Source organism: Camelus bactrianus, chromosome 14 (genome assembly GCF_048773025.1).
Source record: "Camelus bactrianus isolate YW-2024 breed Bactrian camel chromosome 14, ASM4877302v1, whole genome shotgun sequence".
Classification (NCBI taxonomy): domain Eukaryota; kingdom Metazoa; phylum Chordata; class Mammalia; order Artiodactyla; family Camelidae; genus Camelus; species Camelus bactrianus.
The window spans coordinates 10,613,178-10,626,458 of record NC_133552.1 but is presented as its reverse complement, the minus strand read 5'-3'; the positions used below and the strand labels follow the sequence as shown (position 1 = coordinate 10,626,458).

General features: G+C 45.6%; 1 protein-coding gene and 1 non-coding gene across 4 annotated transcripts in view; one reads left to right on the top strand and one right to left on the bottom strand.

Moving 5' to 3' along the window:
• SMAD9 (SMAD family member 9) overlaps positions 1–13,281 on the top strand; it is a 52,565-nt gene that overhangs the window by 33,012 nt on the left and 6,272 nt on the right. For all 3 annotated transcript variants that reach the window (XM_074378089.1, XM_074378090.1, XM_010951495.3), the window contains exons 2-4: positions 441–1,077; positions 3,817–4,074; positions 6,890–7,111. In XM_074378089.1, coding sequence (XP_074234190.1) covers positions 666–1,077; positions 3,817–4,074; positions 6,890–7,111 — 892 coding nt within the window. In that variant the 5' untranslated portion in view covers positions 441–665. The remainder of the gene's footprint in view (positions 1–440; positions 1,078–3,816; positions 4,075–6,889; positions 7,112–13,281) is intronic.
• On the bottom strand, positions 2,728–2,833 carry LOC123615842 (U6 spliceosomal RNA). Its single transcript, XR_006723659.1, has one exon. It is a non-coding gene; the product is annotated as a U6 spliceosomal RNA (small nuclear RNA).

Genomic DNA, 13,281 nt, shown 5'->3' with positions numbered 1-13,281 from the left:
GAAAGATCACAAAGGCCCAGGAAACCCAGGCAGAAACGTTTATACTTGGGAAACCAGGGAGCCACTGTGATTTCTCTTACAGGAAAATGGCTTGTTAAACCTTCTATTGGGGAGTAAGTGGATTAGAATTGGCAGAGAGGAGCTGCTTCAGAGGTGACGCAGTAATTAAGGGGAGAGGTGAGGTGGGGTGGGGCTCAGGTATTGGCAGAAAAGGAAAGGAAGTTTCAAAACCTGAAAGCCATTTCAAAGGCAGAATTACCAGGACTTAGATATATGGAATAAAGGAGAGGAAAGAATCAGAGATAACTAAGGGTTTTCAAGTCCAAAACATCTGAAGAATGTTGTCTCTCTTACATCCAACCTTTAACCTATTCTGAAAATTATCCTAATTAACTGAAGTCATATATATATTTGTTTGTTTGTTTGTTTGTTTGTTTCAGAGTTAGCCAGCCCATTCCAGGGCTTTAGGAGAAAGTCAACACACTTCCCCGCCGGAATCGATCCCAGTTAATTCCAGAAGGAAGGGAAGACCTATGATGCCCCTGGAGAGTTGGTACCTATGACGTCCCAGGAGGCGTCCTTGCTCACTTCCTGGGGGCCCCGCAGGCAGTGAAGGGCAGTGGGTCCAGTTCCCCCGTGCGCTGGACGCCTGTGGTCCTCCTCGTATGCACTCCAGCACCCCCATCAGCTCCCTCTTCTCCTTCACCAGCCCAGCAGTGAAGAGACTGCTTGGCTGGAAGCAAGGAGATGAAGAGGAAAAGTGGGCGGAGAAGGCGGTGGACTCTCTAGTGAAGAAGTTAAAGAAGAAGAAAGGAGCCATGGATGAGCTGGAGAGGGCCCTCAGCTGCCCGGGGCAGCCCAGCAAGTGCGTGACCATTCCCCGCTCCCTGGACGGGCGGCTGCAGGTGTCCCACCGCAAGGGTTTGCCCCACGTAATTTACTGCCGGGTGTGGCGTTGGCCCGACCTCCAGTCTCACCACGAGCTGAAGCCGCTGGAGTGCTGTGAGTTCCCTTTTGGCTCCAAGCAGAAGGAGGTGTGCATTAACCCCTACCACTACCGCCGGGTGGAGACGCCAGGTGGGTTTTCTTCATGAGGTCATGCTTGTTATAAAAGTTAAGGGGGCGTGTCCCCGCTGATGGAGCGTGATGGAGCGCCACTGGGATAAGGACCCACCTCCCTGGAAGAGAGGGAGGTTCAGTTTGGAGGAACTAATGCAAAATGTTGTGGTCAGAAAAATCTAGACAGAAGCTATTTCATTTCAGGATATGTGTGAGCTTTGTGTGATTTTGAAAAGCGCAGTTTTGTTTTGATGTATTTTGGAGTCATCATCCAGTTCTTGGAAAGTCTTACTGTGGCCTTGACATGATCAACTATAAAAAAATAAACATCCATGTTCCCATCCCCTCTCCCTGAACTCACCTGTACTGAATGAAACCGCTGCCACTCTCCCCAGGCTCAGGTAAGTGGAGGCAGCTCATCTCTGGGTCTGAAAACAGCCCATGGAAGAGTTGCTGGAAATCTTTCCAAGACTGGAAACAGCGGTGGGTAAGGAAGATGGGCAGCTGTTCTTCAATATGGCTTTAAATATAGGAAAGTATTGTTCCTAAAACTCATCACACACCTCTGTGTGTGTATACATATATTTCATACTCACACACCCCCTTTTGGAGAAGTCTGGTGTTCATCTGTGTTCCTTCGCACTGGCTATAACAATTTGGCTGCATTTCCCTTTGGATTGAGTGTTCCTGTGGCTACAGGGATGCAGTTTTTCTGGGAGCTTCCTCTCCCTGATTGGCCGTCTGCCCCATTCCAGGAGACCAAAGGGCTGGCACACGAGATCTGGGAAGTGGCCCGTGTCCATTAAGAGGAGGTTCTGTCTAGGAAGGTAGGCAGGCAGTGGTGGGCGTCCAGCCTGCTGCCTGGCTCCCGGGTTCAAGTAACCTTACAGCAGTCCTGGGTAGGTCGTACCCAGCCTGTAGCAGTCTTAGCTGGTGACCTTTCAGGGTCCCAAGTCTTGCCATCATGTTGTAAAACTGTTGTCAAGGAAATCACCTTCCTGAGTGCGGATGCTTCTAAAAGTCACATCATCCGGGATACAGGATGAGACTGTGGTGAAAAAGGCTCACGTTCTTGGTGAACCTGATGTATCTTCCCCAGGTCATATAGGTCTTTGCTTTCTTCCCTTCCTTCCTGTTTCTCTCTGGGCTTTATTTGCCGGCTTTAAAAAAAAAAAAAAGTCATTGATGTCTGAGGATTTAGCTAATTTATATTGCCTTCATCCTTTCTTCCTCGTCTCAATCTGTATTTTAGTTTATAGTTCATATTATTTTGGGGCAGTTCTGTTAGTTTCCACTGTGCGATTTAGGGGTAAGAATTGTTTTCCCTTTGAAGCATGTTGGTCCATTGCCTTCTGCTGTCTAGCATCAGTGATAGGAAGTCATGAGTCAGTTTCTCATGTCCTTATAGGTGACTTTGAGGCGAGCCTCTGGAAGCTTTTAGAATACTCAGTTTGTCCTTAGATGTTTGAAATTCAAGATGGTGTGACCAGGTCTGGATCTTTTCCCATTAATCAGGCTGTCTACTCTGTGGCTCTTTTCACTCTAATGACATAGATCTTCTTTCGCTCTGAGACAATTTCATTTTTTTTTGTTGAAGTATAGTTGATTTATACTGTTACGTGAGTTTCTGGTGCACAGCAGAGTGATTCAGTTATACATAAACATATAAAAAATATGAAATGCTTCACAAATGTGTGTATCATCCTTGTGCAGGGCCTTGCCGACCGTCTCTGTGTGGTTCTGGTTTTAGTATGTGTGCTGCCAGAGCGAGCACCAGCTCTGACACATTTTCTTCTGTTGTTTCTTTGATCACTCCCTCCCTTTCTCTGCTTCTCTTTCTGAAACTTATGTTGGTCAGAGGTGACCCCTCAACAGTACTCATGGAGTCAGTTCTTGCTGCCAAGCCTGGTGACACTTGAGAAGTCAGTAGGAGCCAGGAATGCCTAGATTTTGCTTTCCCTTGAGAATTGCATCTGTTCCTGTTTTTGTATAGAATCAGGACCAAGGACACTCACGTTCTTCTTAAAGTGCGAAGCCCAGAAGGAAACATACTAAAATGAACAGATTTTATTTGTAAGTTCTCTATTGATGCTTCTCTTTTACTTATTCACTTGTATTATTGTTCACCGTTTATCTTTTCCTTTATAACTTTTCTTTACCTTTAGATCGTTCTGGTAAAGACAAGCAGAATGTTTTTACTTAACCAGCCCTTCTGAGCCTAAAAATGTAGTCTGGTCATCTAAATAATTCAACGTGGTTTCTGAAGTAAAACTGTTCTGGACATTACTTGGAGTTTCATTGCAAGCAGTAGAAACCAATTTTGCCATTAAAAAAAAAAAAAAAGCTTTATTGGCTGAGTCAAAGGAAGACGTGCATGATTCCATCTCCAGAAGGCCAGGTAATAGAGCGGCCTGGCAACTTCTGGGGTAGGAATGAATCGGCAGTTTCTTTTTAGAATGTTGACGTCAGAACGATTCCCCTATGAACTTTTCGTTCATTGTGGCACCCAGCCTAAGATTCAGGCTGCTAGGAGCGAAACCATTGCTTTAGCTTGATTTCACAAACTCCCTTTTTGGGAAGAGATGAGACCTTCATTGACAAGGTCACGATAAGCACAAAGAATGATGGACAGGCAGTTCCCAAAGGAAAAACAATTTTATAGTCAAAAAACAGAGCCAAAAACAGCCAGCGTCCCCTCTATTGGGGGCGGATGAGCCAGCGTTCAGCTCTAACGCACTGGTTCCTTTCTCCTCCCAGTGCTGCCTCCTGTCCTGGTGCCAAGACACAGCGAGTACAACCCCCAGCTGAGCCTGCTGGCCAAGTTCCGCAGCGCGTCCCTGCACAGCGAGCCGCCCATGCCGCACAACGCCACCTACCCCGAGTCTTTCCAGCAGCCTCCGTGTGCCGCCTTCCCGCCCTCGCCCGGGCCCGCCTTCTCGCAGTCCCCCTGCACTGCCGGCTACCCCCACTCCCCGGGGAGCCCTTCCGAGCCCGAGAGCCCCTACCAGCATTCAGGTCAGTGAGGCTGCCGTCCGCGGGGGACAGAAGGGGGGGCCCTCGGCATCGTCATCTCTGTCTCTCACATTCGTACGGAGTGTACAGTTCACACAGCCCTCTCCCGTGGTTGGTCGGACCCTGCCCCCCGTCTAAAATGATCAGGACTGTACCCTTTTTGGAGCAGTCATCAGTTTCTTTTAATAAAATATGGAATATCCTGAGCTAACAAGTTCCTCCGGGGCGTGCAGAAGTGCTTTGGGGTTGGTTGTTGCGATCTCCTTATTCGTTAATTCCTACGCTCATGTATTTAACAGGAATTTATTGAACTCTCATTATCTGCCAGCATTGCCTTTGGGTGCATGTTCTGGTTCTGATCCCCTGGAAGTTCTCAGAAACGAAATGGATTTGAACAGCATCCCTGGGAATTTCCAGGGATTTTTTTTTAAGGAATTAAAAATAAGATTATAAAATACTTCTCTAACAGAAGTAGGAAGACGGCCTGAGAGCAAGCAGTGTGGGGGATCAGCACAGGCTTTTTCTTTCGCTGCTTCTTTCAGCAATCCAGGGGAGTCCCTTCCTGCAGAAGGTGGACATGGAGTTTCAGTAGGGCAGAGAGGGGGCCCAGCTCCAGCTGGCACATTCTCCCTTTTAGCTACCGGAAGCCAGCGCACGCAGCATCAAGAGATAGAGCTGGTCACTAAGCTCACTACAGAGAAGGTTTAGCTGTCTCTGTTTTGAAAGCCAGATAACAGACTATTCTGCATTTGAGAAAAGCTAGACTAGCTCCAAGATTTGAAAATCTCATCATGAAGTCATTTGAACTCCATAACTCGTAAGTAGGAAGGAAAAGGAATCAACCCTTTAGTGAGGAGCTCAGGACAATCATCTCCTGGAGGATTGTCCTGACGTCACGACAGAATGGCCTCTTTAGTAGGGGGCAGGGTATAGCTCAAGTGGTAGGGTGAATGCTTAGCATGCACGTGGTCCTGGGTTCAATCCCCAGTACCTCCTCTAAAAATAAATAAATAAACCTTATTACCCCTCCACCAAATCTCTTTAAAAAAAAAAAAAAGAATGGCCTCCTTACATTACTGGTCTCTCTGCAGCAATAATACTACCCACCAAACCAAACCCAGGAGTTTAACAGCAGAGAGGTTGGACCAGGCTGTCTCTGTGCAGTCAGTCTGTCAGTTGGACGTTCCTTTGTTTCACTGCTTTCTTTTAGTTGACACACCACCCCTGCCCTATCAGGCCACCAAAGCCCCAGGGACCCAGAATGACCGACCTGTAGATGCCACAGCTGATAATCATAGCTGTTTTCCTAGTATTTCCTATTACCACCCCCCTTTCCCCAAAACAAATTGAAAAAGAAAAAGAAAACAAAATGTGCTGGCCAGCTAGTTCACATGTGCTTTAAGGGGCGGATGGCATGGTTTTGCATTTTAACTGTGGCACCTCAGTAGCATAGAGTGAATGTTTTGTGTGTCATCTTGGTTGGTAGAATAAGTAAATTTTAACCGAACATTTACAGGTTTGTAGTTCTTGATGTTTTACTGTGAAATTAGGTATTTAACGAGTTAGTGATTTGGTCCCATCTGTGTCTTTACTATATATAACAGGTTTATGGTGGTGTCTTTTATTTGGCTTAGAGGGGGTGCTCTTTGAAATATATATACATAGGATTTTTACATAATTTTTTGTGTCTTATGATAGGCTAGATAAATGTTGCTCAACTTTAATGTTCATACAGACCATCTGATGATCTTGTATACATGCAGGTTTTGATTCCCTAGGTCTGGGGTGGGCTCCAAGAATCTGCATTCCTAACAATCCCCCGGGTGATGCAGGAGCTGCAGTCCCAGGAACCACACCGAGTGGGGAGGGTCTAGAGGAGTTTACTATTTAGCTTATCCTAGAATGAATACATGAAGGCCTGTTTGTAAATCACATGACCACTCCCTAATTTATCTCTTTTGTAAATTTGTATTTTAGTGCATATAGGGACACACTCTAGATATAAGAATTACTAGGATATTCAAAGAAAAGAAAGATACTATAAACAATAGAAAAGCAGAGAAAGAGCATGGGTGGCAAAGAAAGAAAAAAAGAAAGAAAAAAGGAAAGAAAGAAAAAACTCTGAATTTTTGTTACTGGCAACTTAACTTCGAAAAATTTGAGGTAAGACCAAAACATTCTTGGATTTCCTGATGAAACAGATTTCTCTCTTTAAAGTATTTTTAATGCCATAAAATAACGAAGCATCCTGTATGTACACAAAGGAGAATGTGAGTCTACGTGGAACCTTTTTTTTCATTCTTAAATAATTTAAAGTCCTATGCAGTATTTTTGGCTTGGTTTTTCTCATATCCAAACAATTATTTTCTCATCTTTAGGTTGTTAGAAAAGGATGCTCTTTGCCACAGGGATTCAGTTTGGCGCAGTAATGGTAACACGTCTCCCATCTGTAAAGATGAGGTTACTTGCCAGCCTTCCTTTGGGGGAAGTTGTGTTTCCTTTAGCGGGGTGAGGTTGACATGGATCTGTTCATATCATTGTTGCCTGGCCCCCTCGATACTTGTGAGCATGTTTACAAATGCTCCAAGCATGGGAGTCATGAGGACGTTGCCCCTGTGCCACAGGTACGAGGACCAGACGAGCTAACTGCAAACAGCTTCTGTGAAAGAGACAGATTGGAAAAGATCGCACGGCAGCCTGCCTGGTCTTGCAGCTAGCTTTCTGGTGATCAGCAGCGTCCTCAGCTTCCCGTGGAGTTGTGAGCTGGGAGGCCTGTGCACGACAGTACTGATGTGCTGTCTGGTTCGTTTTCTCTCAGATTTCCGGCCAGTTTGCTACGAGGAGCCGCAGCACTGGTGCTCCGTCGCCTACTATGAACTGAACAACCGTGTGGGGGAGACGTTCCAGGCCTCCTCCCGAAGCGTGCTTATCGACGGATTCACAGACCCTTCAAACAACAGGAACAGATTCTGTCTTGGACTTCTTTCTAATGTGAACAGAAACTCAACGATAGAAAACACCAGGAGACACATAGGAAAGGGTAAGAGTAATTATGTAATTCCTTCCGAATATTCCTCGGGGCTAACACGTGGGAATAGAAACAAGCCTTGGATTGGCTGCGTGACCCGGTGGGGTGACAGCAGGGCCGGGAGCTGGGAGACCGTTGTTCTGGGTTATTGTTGGCAACGGCGTGGGCACTTTCAGGGCTTAGTCTCTCCACCTCTGAAGTCAGCGCAGCATCTCTGGGGGGCGGCGTGGGATGGGTATTAGGAGGACAGCCAAGATGAGGACTGTGAAAGCAGGCTGAAACTGCAGAGTTAAAGTATTGTGAATTACTTTTGAATTGCCCCAAATGCACATAGGATAGCTTCTGAAGAAGAGGAGGTCTGGTTGGATGATTATTTATATCAGGTGAAGTTACCTTTAGAGACCAAGAAGCTCGGTGGTTAAAAAACCACAACTTATTTCTGTTCGGAAACCTTTGGTAGGTGATTGGGTTCTCCTGTGTCCAGGTGTGGTTACAACAGCTGAATAAACGCAGGGCTCACTTGGGGTCTGGCTGTGATGCTTTCAGAGTCCGTCTCATGGGCGTGATCAGTCCCAGCTGAGCATGAGGCCTGGTTGAGGCTCTTTCTTTTCTGTTTGAATGGTTGGCAGTGTCCGAATGATGCCTGCTTGTCCGCTGTTATGCTCTGGAATCCCAGGTGTTAAGGAGCCTTCAGAGTCAGCTGATCTTTTCTGTCCCCAACCAGCAGTGAGACCACCTTGGGAGGTAGCCGCGAGCCTTTTCTTTCGGATTTCCGGGGAGATCCATTATTTCCCTTGTGATGCTTCCTGTGTTCTTCCTAACGTACCTCCTAGGTGCCTCCTCGTGTAAACCTGAAGACCCTTGATTAGAAACACGTTGAATTTGTTCAGCGATGTTGAGTCTTAATGGTGACTGTTTTATCCTGTATCTTTCCACAGTGGCTTTGAGGTGGCTTACAGGAAATATTTGTGGTTAAATGATAAATGCAAAATAGAAAATGAGAAGCTGGGGGTAAATGAGTGGAGGAGAAGAATACCGGTATGGCATTGTGATTGTGATTGTGATTAAGATTTGCCTCTGGCCTTCCTGACAGGGAGGTCAGAAAAGGGAAACTTACGTGTAATGTAATTTTTATCCCCAAAGGGGAAAATCTGTAGCCTTGCAACAGTTCACTGGTGCAGGGGGAATCAAATCTTTGACTTTGACCTCACTAATAACAAAGTGCTTTAAATAGCCATTAGCGAGTTAGCGCTGGAATAAGCAGAGGCAGAACCCAGAAGAAGCTGGACCGCTGCGTTCTAACATGAAGTCTGTCCACATTCCTCCTTGAAAACCAGGCACACCACTTGAACTCTTTCAAATGACTGATAACTGCCCCCACGGATTCGCTAACCTGTGTGAGGGACCCTGGCTGACACTTACACGTATTAAACTTTTATAGTCAGCCTACAAGTTAGGATTTCTTAGTCCCTAGTTACAGATGAGAGAACAGAAGCTCAGAGAGCTCAGTGGCTTACCCACGGCCCCACGAGTGATGTCGGGACCCGCACTGTGGCTCTGTCACTTAGGCCCAGTTGCTCCCTCCTGCTGGAGGGGAGGGACCCGCCTGCTTTTCTGTCCCTCTTAGCTCACTGGTCGAGGAATCGAATCTTTCCACGTGGAATGAAAATACTTACCATAAGCCACAGCTGCGACATGTCATAAGCAGCTCTGAGGTGTTGAAATTAAACCCAGATAGTACTAAAGTGATGACGTTTTACAGTGATTTATTTGAAAATGTAAATCGGAGAAGATTTTACATTTTCCTTACATGACTTCTAGACAAGGAGACCACACTGAGTTACACAGAGCCCTGTGGGAGGCTCATAACGATCTTTATAGAAAAAAGGAGAGGAACTGTGACATATCATACCTCTCTTGTGGCTGCACAAAGTAAAGCGAAGGTTATTTCCTGATGGTTTGGGAATGATGAATGATGTAATAGCCAGTTTGGACCAGTGGAGTATAAAACATGACTGCTTTTTTTAGAGTGGCTTTTAGGATGGCCCTGATTTCCGAATAATAAGGAAAAAACCGCAGTTTTGAATTGATGGCATGTGCGTGGCGTGTGCTCTTAAGGTAATTGAGGTTGGATTATATTTCTTAGATGTGCACGACTTAATATAATCATCACCAATACTACTGTCATTTCTGAGCACCGTGATTTGTGCTGTAACTGAAGTCAGTGGCATTAACCCTCACAATGAGCCTCTGCCAGGTTCTTGGTGTGAAATTGACACGTGGAGGGGGACAGGCACGTTTCTTTGCAGCTATAGACATGCAGCGCTGGTCCTGTATCGAAGCTGTTCTTCCCCTAGTGGAAGAGAGAGGGGGTCATTATAATAATTAATACCTGAGGCATTAGCCCCAGGTACTGACCTCATGGGGCAAGCCAAGACTTTTCTGAACATAATTATCATAGATTCTGAATCATTGAATTGCTTTTGGAAGAAGTTTTTCATCTTTTTATGAATCTGTATTTCTCACACATCTGAAATTTTCTGTGGAGTTCTAGTGTACTGCGCTTCCCTGTTTTATGAAAGGAATTATCTGGAGGCAAGGGTTTGGTCTGTCAGTTCCTTAGGTCTGACCTACGGGTGATTTGGGGATTGCTTCCTCTCCCAGTGGACTTAGTTTCCGTCTTTCAAAATGTCCTTCCCATTCTGCCTTTGAATATGTACAAGGTTTCTTATCCTTGAAAAAGTAAATTCTAAAACATTTTAACACAGAATGTCTTACTATTGCAGTCATTACATATGATACTGCAGAACACTTAATGCCATGAGAAAATCTTTACAGCATTTTAATACATAAAAAAAGTTGTAAGAGATCCTGTAGAGTATGATCCCAATTTTGTTTAAAAATGCACATAAAAGGTTGGAAGGTATATAACAAACGTTAGCTTTATTTGTGGGCTGTGGGTTTGTGGCTGGTTTTTATTCTTTGCATCTCTGTATTGTCCAGATTTTCTCTAGCGGGCTTTCTTGCTCTTGTGAGGATGGGGTGGGCCCTGGCATGTACAGGCCTGCTCAGATCACTGCATCAGTACTGGAAAGGAAGAGGAAACCACACTGCAGCCCGGCCCAGAAGAGACGTGAGGGTATGAGTGGCGACGTGAGGGTATGAGTGGCAGCGTGGGGCATTCATTGAGTTCTGCTTGGTCACCACATTGTCCAGAGAGACTTAAAGTCTTCAAGAACAAATTTAGGGGACTGGCTTTCTTCCCAGTGGAGAGGCAGCTTTGTGTGAATTGGAAGGATCCTCTTGCTCAAGAGAAGTTACTGCCATCTGCTGGAGAAGTCTTGTAATAATTGTACAAATCTTAGACTGGGACACACCCTGGGGTTGTGCAGTGCACAACTGCAGGCACAGTCCTGGGATGGGACCACCTCCATCCTCTGGAACAAAGCCCTGGTGTAATCTGGAAATCTTCTATTTATATTATTATTTTGATTGTGCATTAAAATCGTTTTTATTTTGGAAAATTTCAAAGATATGCAAAAATAGTCACATAGTAAATCTTCATATTACCGACTCCAGCTTCACTAATGAGTTCCATTCTATTCTTTTCCTCTGTCCCTCCACAATATTTTTATGAGACTATTTTAAAGCAAATCTCAGACCTCATATTCTTTCTCCTGTATATTTAAGTATATTGTCTAACTACATAAGGAATTTCTAAAAGTATCATCATCCTCAGAAATATGTGCTTTCTTAAAGTTCCAGATGATCTTTACAATCAGCCAGATTTTAAAATAGTTGTGCAGAAGAGAGGCAAGGGGAAGATCAGTTACTAACTCCAGGGAAGGTGTTGAGTTTGTGCTCGTAAGTTCAGGGTTTTTTCTACGCAGAGTGGAGAGGCATCAGGGGTCTCTGATCAGGCCAGTGGGGTAATGAGCTGTACTTTCCATGGGGTTATTTTTCCCTCCCTCCCACTCAGGAAGGGATCCATGCATGCTCCTTCCACTTTGGGATGCTGACTTCCCTCTGACTTTTAGTAGATTCCACAGCATCGGGACCCGCTCACCAGCCTAACCAACCCGCCCTCCTCCCAGCCTCCCCTCTGTCATTGCTCTCATTCAAGGCTGCAGATGACCACCAGAAGGAACAACTTTCAGTCTGACTCAGAAGGCCCAAATCAAACCCAGAGAGTCCTATTAACCACAGCCCAGGGCTCCAGACTCCCTAGCTTCCTAAAAGGTGGGTGCAGGCACACACAGATGGAAAGCTCAGATTAAGAAAGATGCAGCCCAGGAAGAGATGTGGTCCGAGGTGCGGGCAGAACTTGCCTGAGGACCACATTGCCTGACTTGTCTCCTATGGCACCATCGTTGGACATTTACCATTACTGCTCTCTGTCCTCTGTGGCGAGCAGGGAGCACCTCACACATGTGGTTTAAAGCCACTCTTCTGGCCTGTCAAATGGATGCAAGTAAAATAACTTGCCTACTTGACTCTAGGTGCTGCTGTCTCTAGCCAAAACCCAGCCCCCGTTCACACCTTGTCCTGGTGCTCAGGGCAGGCTCCAGCTTCTCCAGGCACATCCCGTGGGCTCTGCTCCCTCTTCTTGCTCAGGATGCTAAACTGCTGCCCATTGGCCAGCCTCTTCTCTGCTTTCTGTGCTCTGCCAACTTGTCTGTGGTTGCAGGTAAAATTTTAACAGGATTGAAAATCATCCCCTGAATAAAGACTGGAGTCAGATAACAAAAATCTTATCTGTTCTCCTTAATAGGTTCTGGAAGGATTATACATTTGAAGGTCATTCAGTTCAAAGACATCCTGCACACTTAGCAGCCCCATGCTCTGACTTTCTCCACCTGCTCTCTCTGAAAAAACCACAGCCGCCCCAGAGGCAGGCTTTCCCTGGGCGTCCTTAAAGGAAGTCAGCTTGGATTTGCCCCACCTCAGCCCCTACCTGTGGGTCCAGCCTAAGAACTAGGTCGCAGCCAATTAGGACCATCCTTCTGCTGACTCCTCACTCCAGGGCCACGGTGTCAAACCCTAGGCTGTCTAGGCAGTGAGAGAGGAAACTTGGCCTGAAAATCAAAAGCTGTGCTTCCTCTTTGTGACTCTGGGTCAGTTTCTTCAGACAGTATTGGCGTCTGTGGTTAGGATACGTGATACTGAAAACCATTCTTTCCCAAGATTGTATTAAGGGAAAGGAGATGGGAAAATGAAGCCATGAAGCTGGCGGGCAGTAGCCGCCTGTGACGCAGAATTGCCTCCGCTGATGCTCAGACCCTGACAGGCTAAGCGGCTCTCTCAGCACCGTTTCCTGAAAGCAGAGCCCTGCAGCTTGGGCTCCAGGAACCCCTGGAGGTCTGCAAGCTCTACTGTCTTAAAATTTTGTATTTTTATTTTTAAAAGAGCCATAATCTGTCACTCTCAGTCTATTCAGGACCATTTCTGCGAACCCCTTGTCACTGCACGGTGATTATATTTACAATCACGTTGACGCTAGCTTAGTGCTGGAGAAGTCTGTTTCTGGTAAAAGGCTGGACAGTGATCGTTCCGGTGTTTAGTCCTCACTAGACCAGAACATCTTCCTTGTCTCTAACCCCAGGCCCTTGCTGTCAATTTATGTTGAATTTTAAACCCAGACATTTGGAGGGAAAGCATCAACTAAAGTTTACAGGGAGCTGCAGCGTCCTCAGGATGCTCTTTGCCGTTTAGCTCCAAGAACGTGAGACAAAGGAGCATGGACTGCATTTGGATTGTGAGTCTTTATATGCTATCTGAAATGGTGGCATGAATGTCACTGTCCATGTAGGTAAAAAAAAAAAAAAAAGGCATTGTTTCTATGGTCTGCAATTGAATGCCATAAGCTTTAAAAGGGAATAGTTCTCTTTGAGGTATGTATTAAGAAAAATGGACTTATAGTTGTTGGTAAAATACAATTTAAACTTCTTGCTCCCTCTGAAGTGGACTTAGTGTATGCACCTAAGTAACATTTCCATGGTATCATCTGCATCCAGTTCTTGTTTTCTAAATTTGTGTATGTACCTGAAGGACTCGCTGATGTTTTCCACGTTATGCATTTATTTTGCATCTAATATGAGATCTTCCTTTTAGAATGAACAAGCATGAGATGGAGAGTGACCAGAGTAGCCCAGGGGAGCCTGCATTGTTCTCAGCGGTGATTG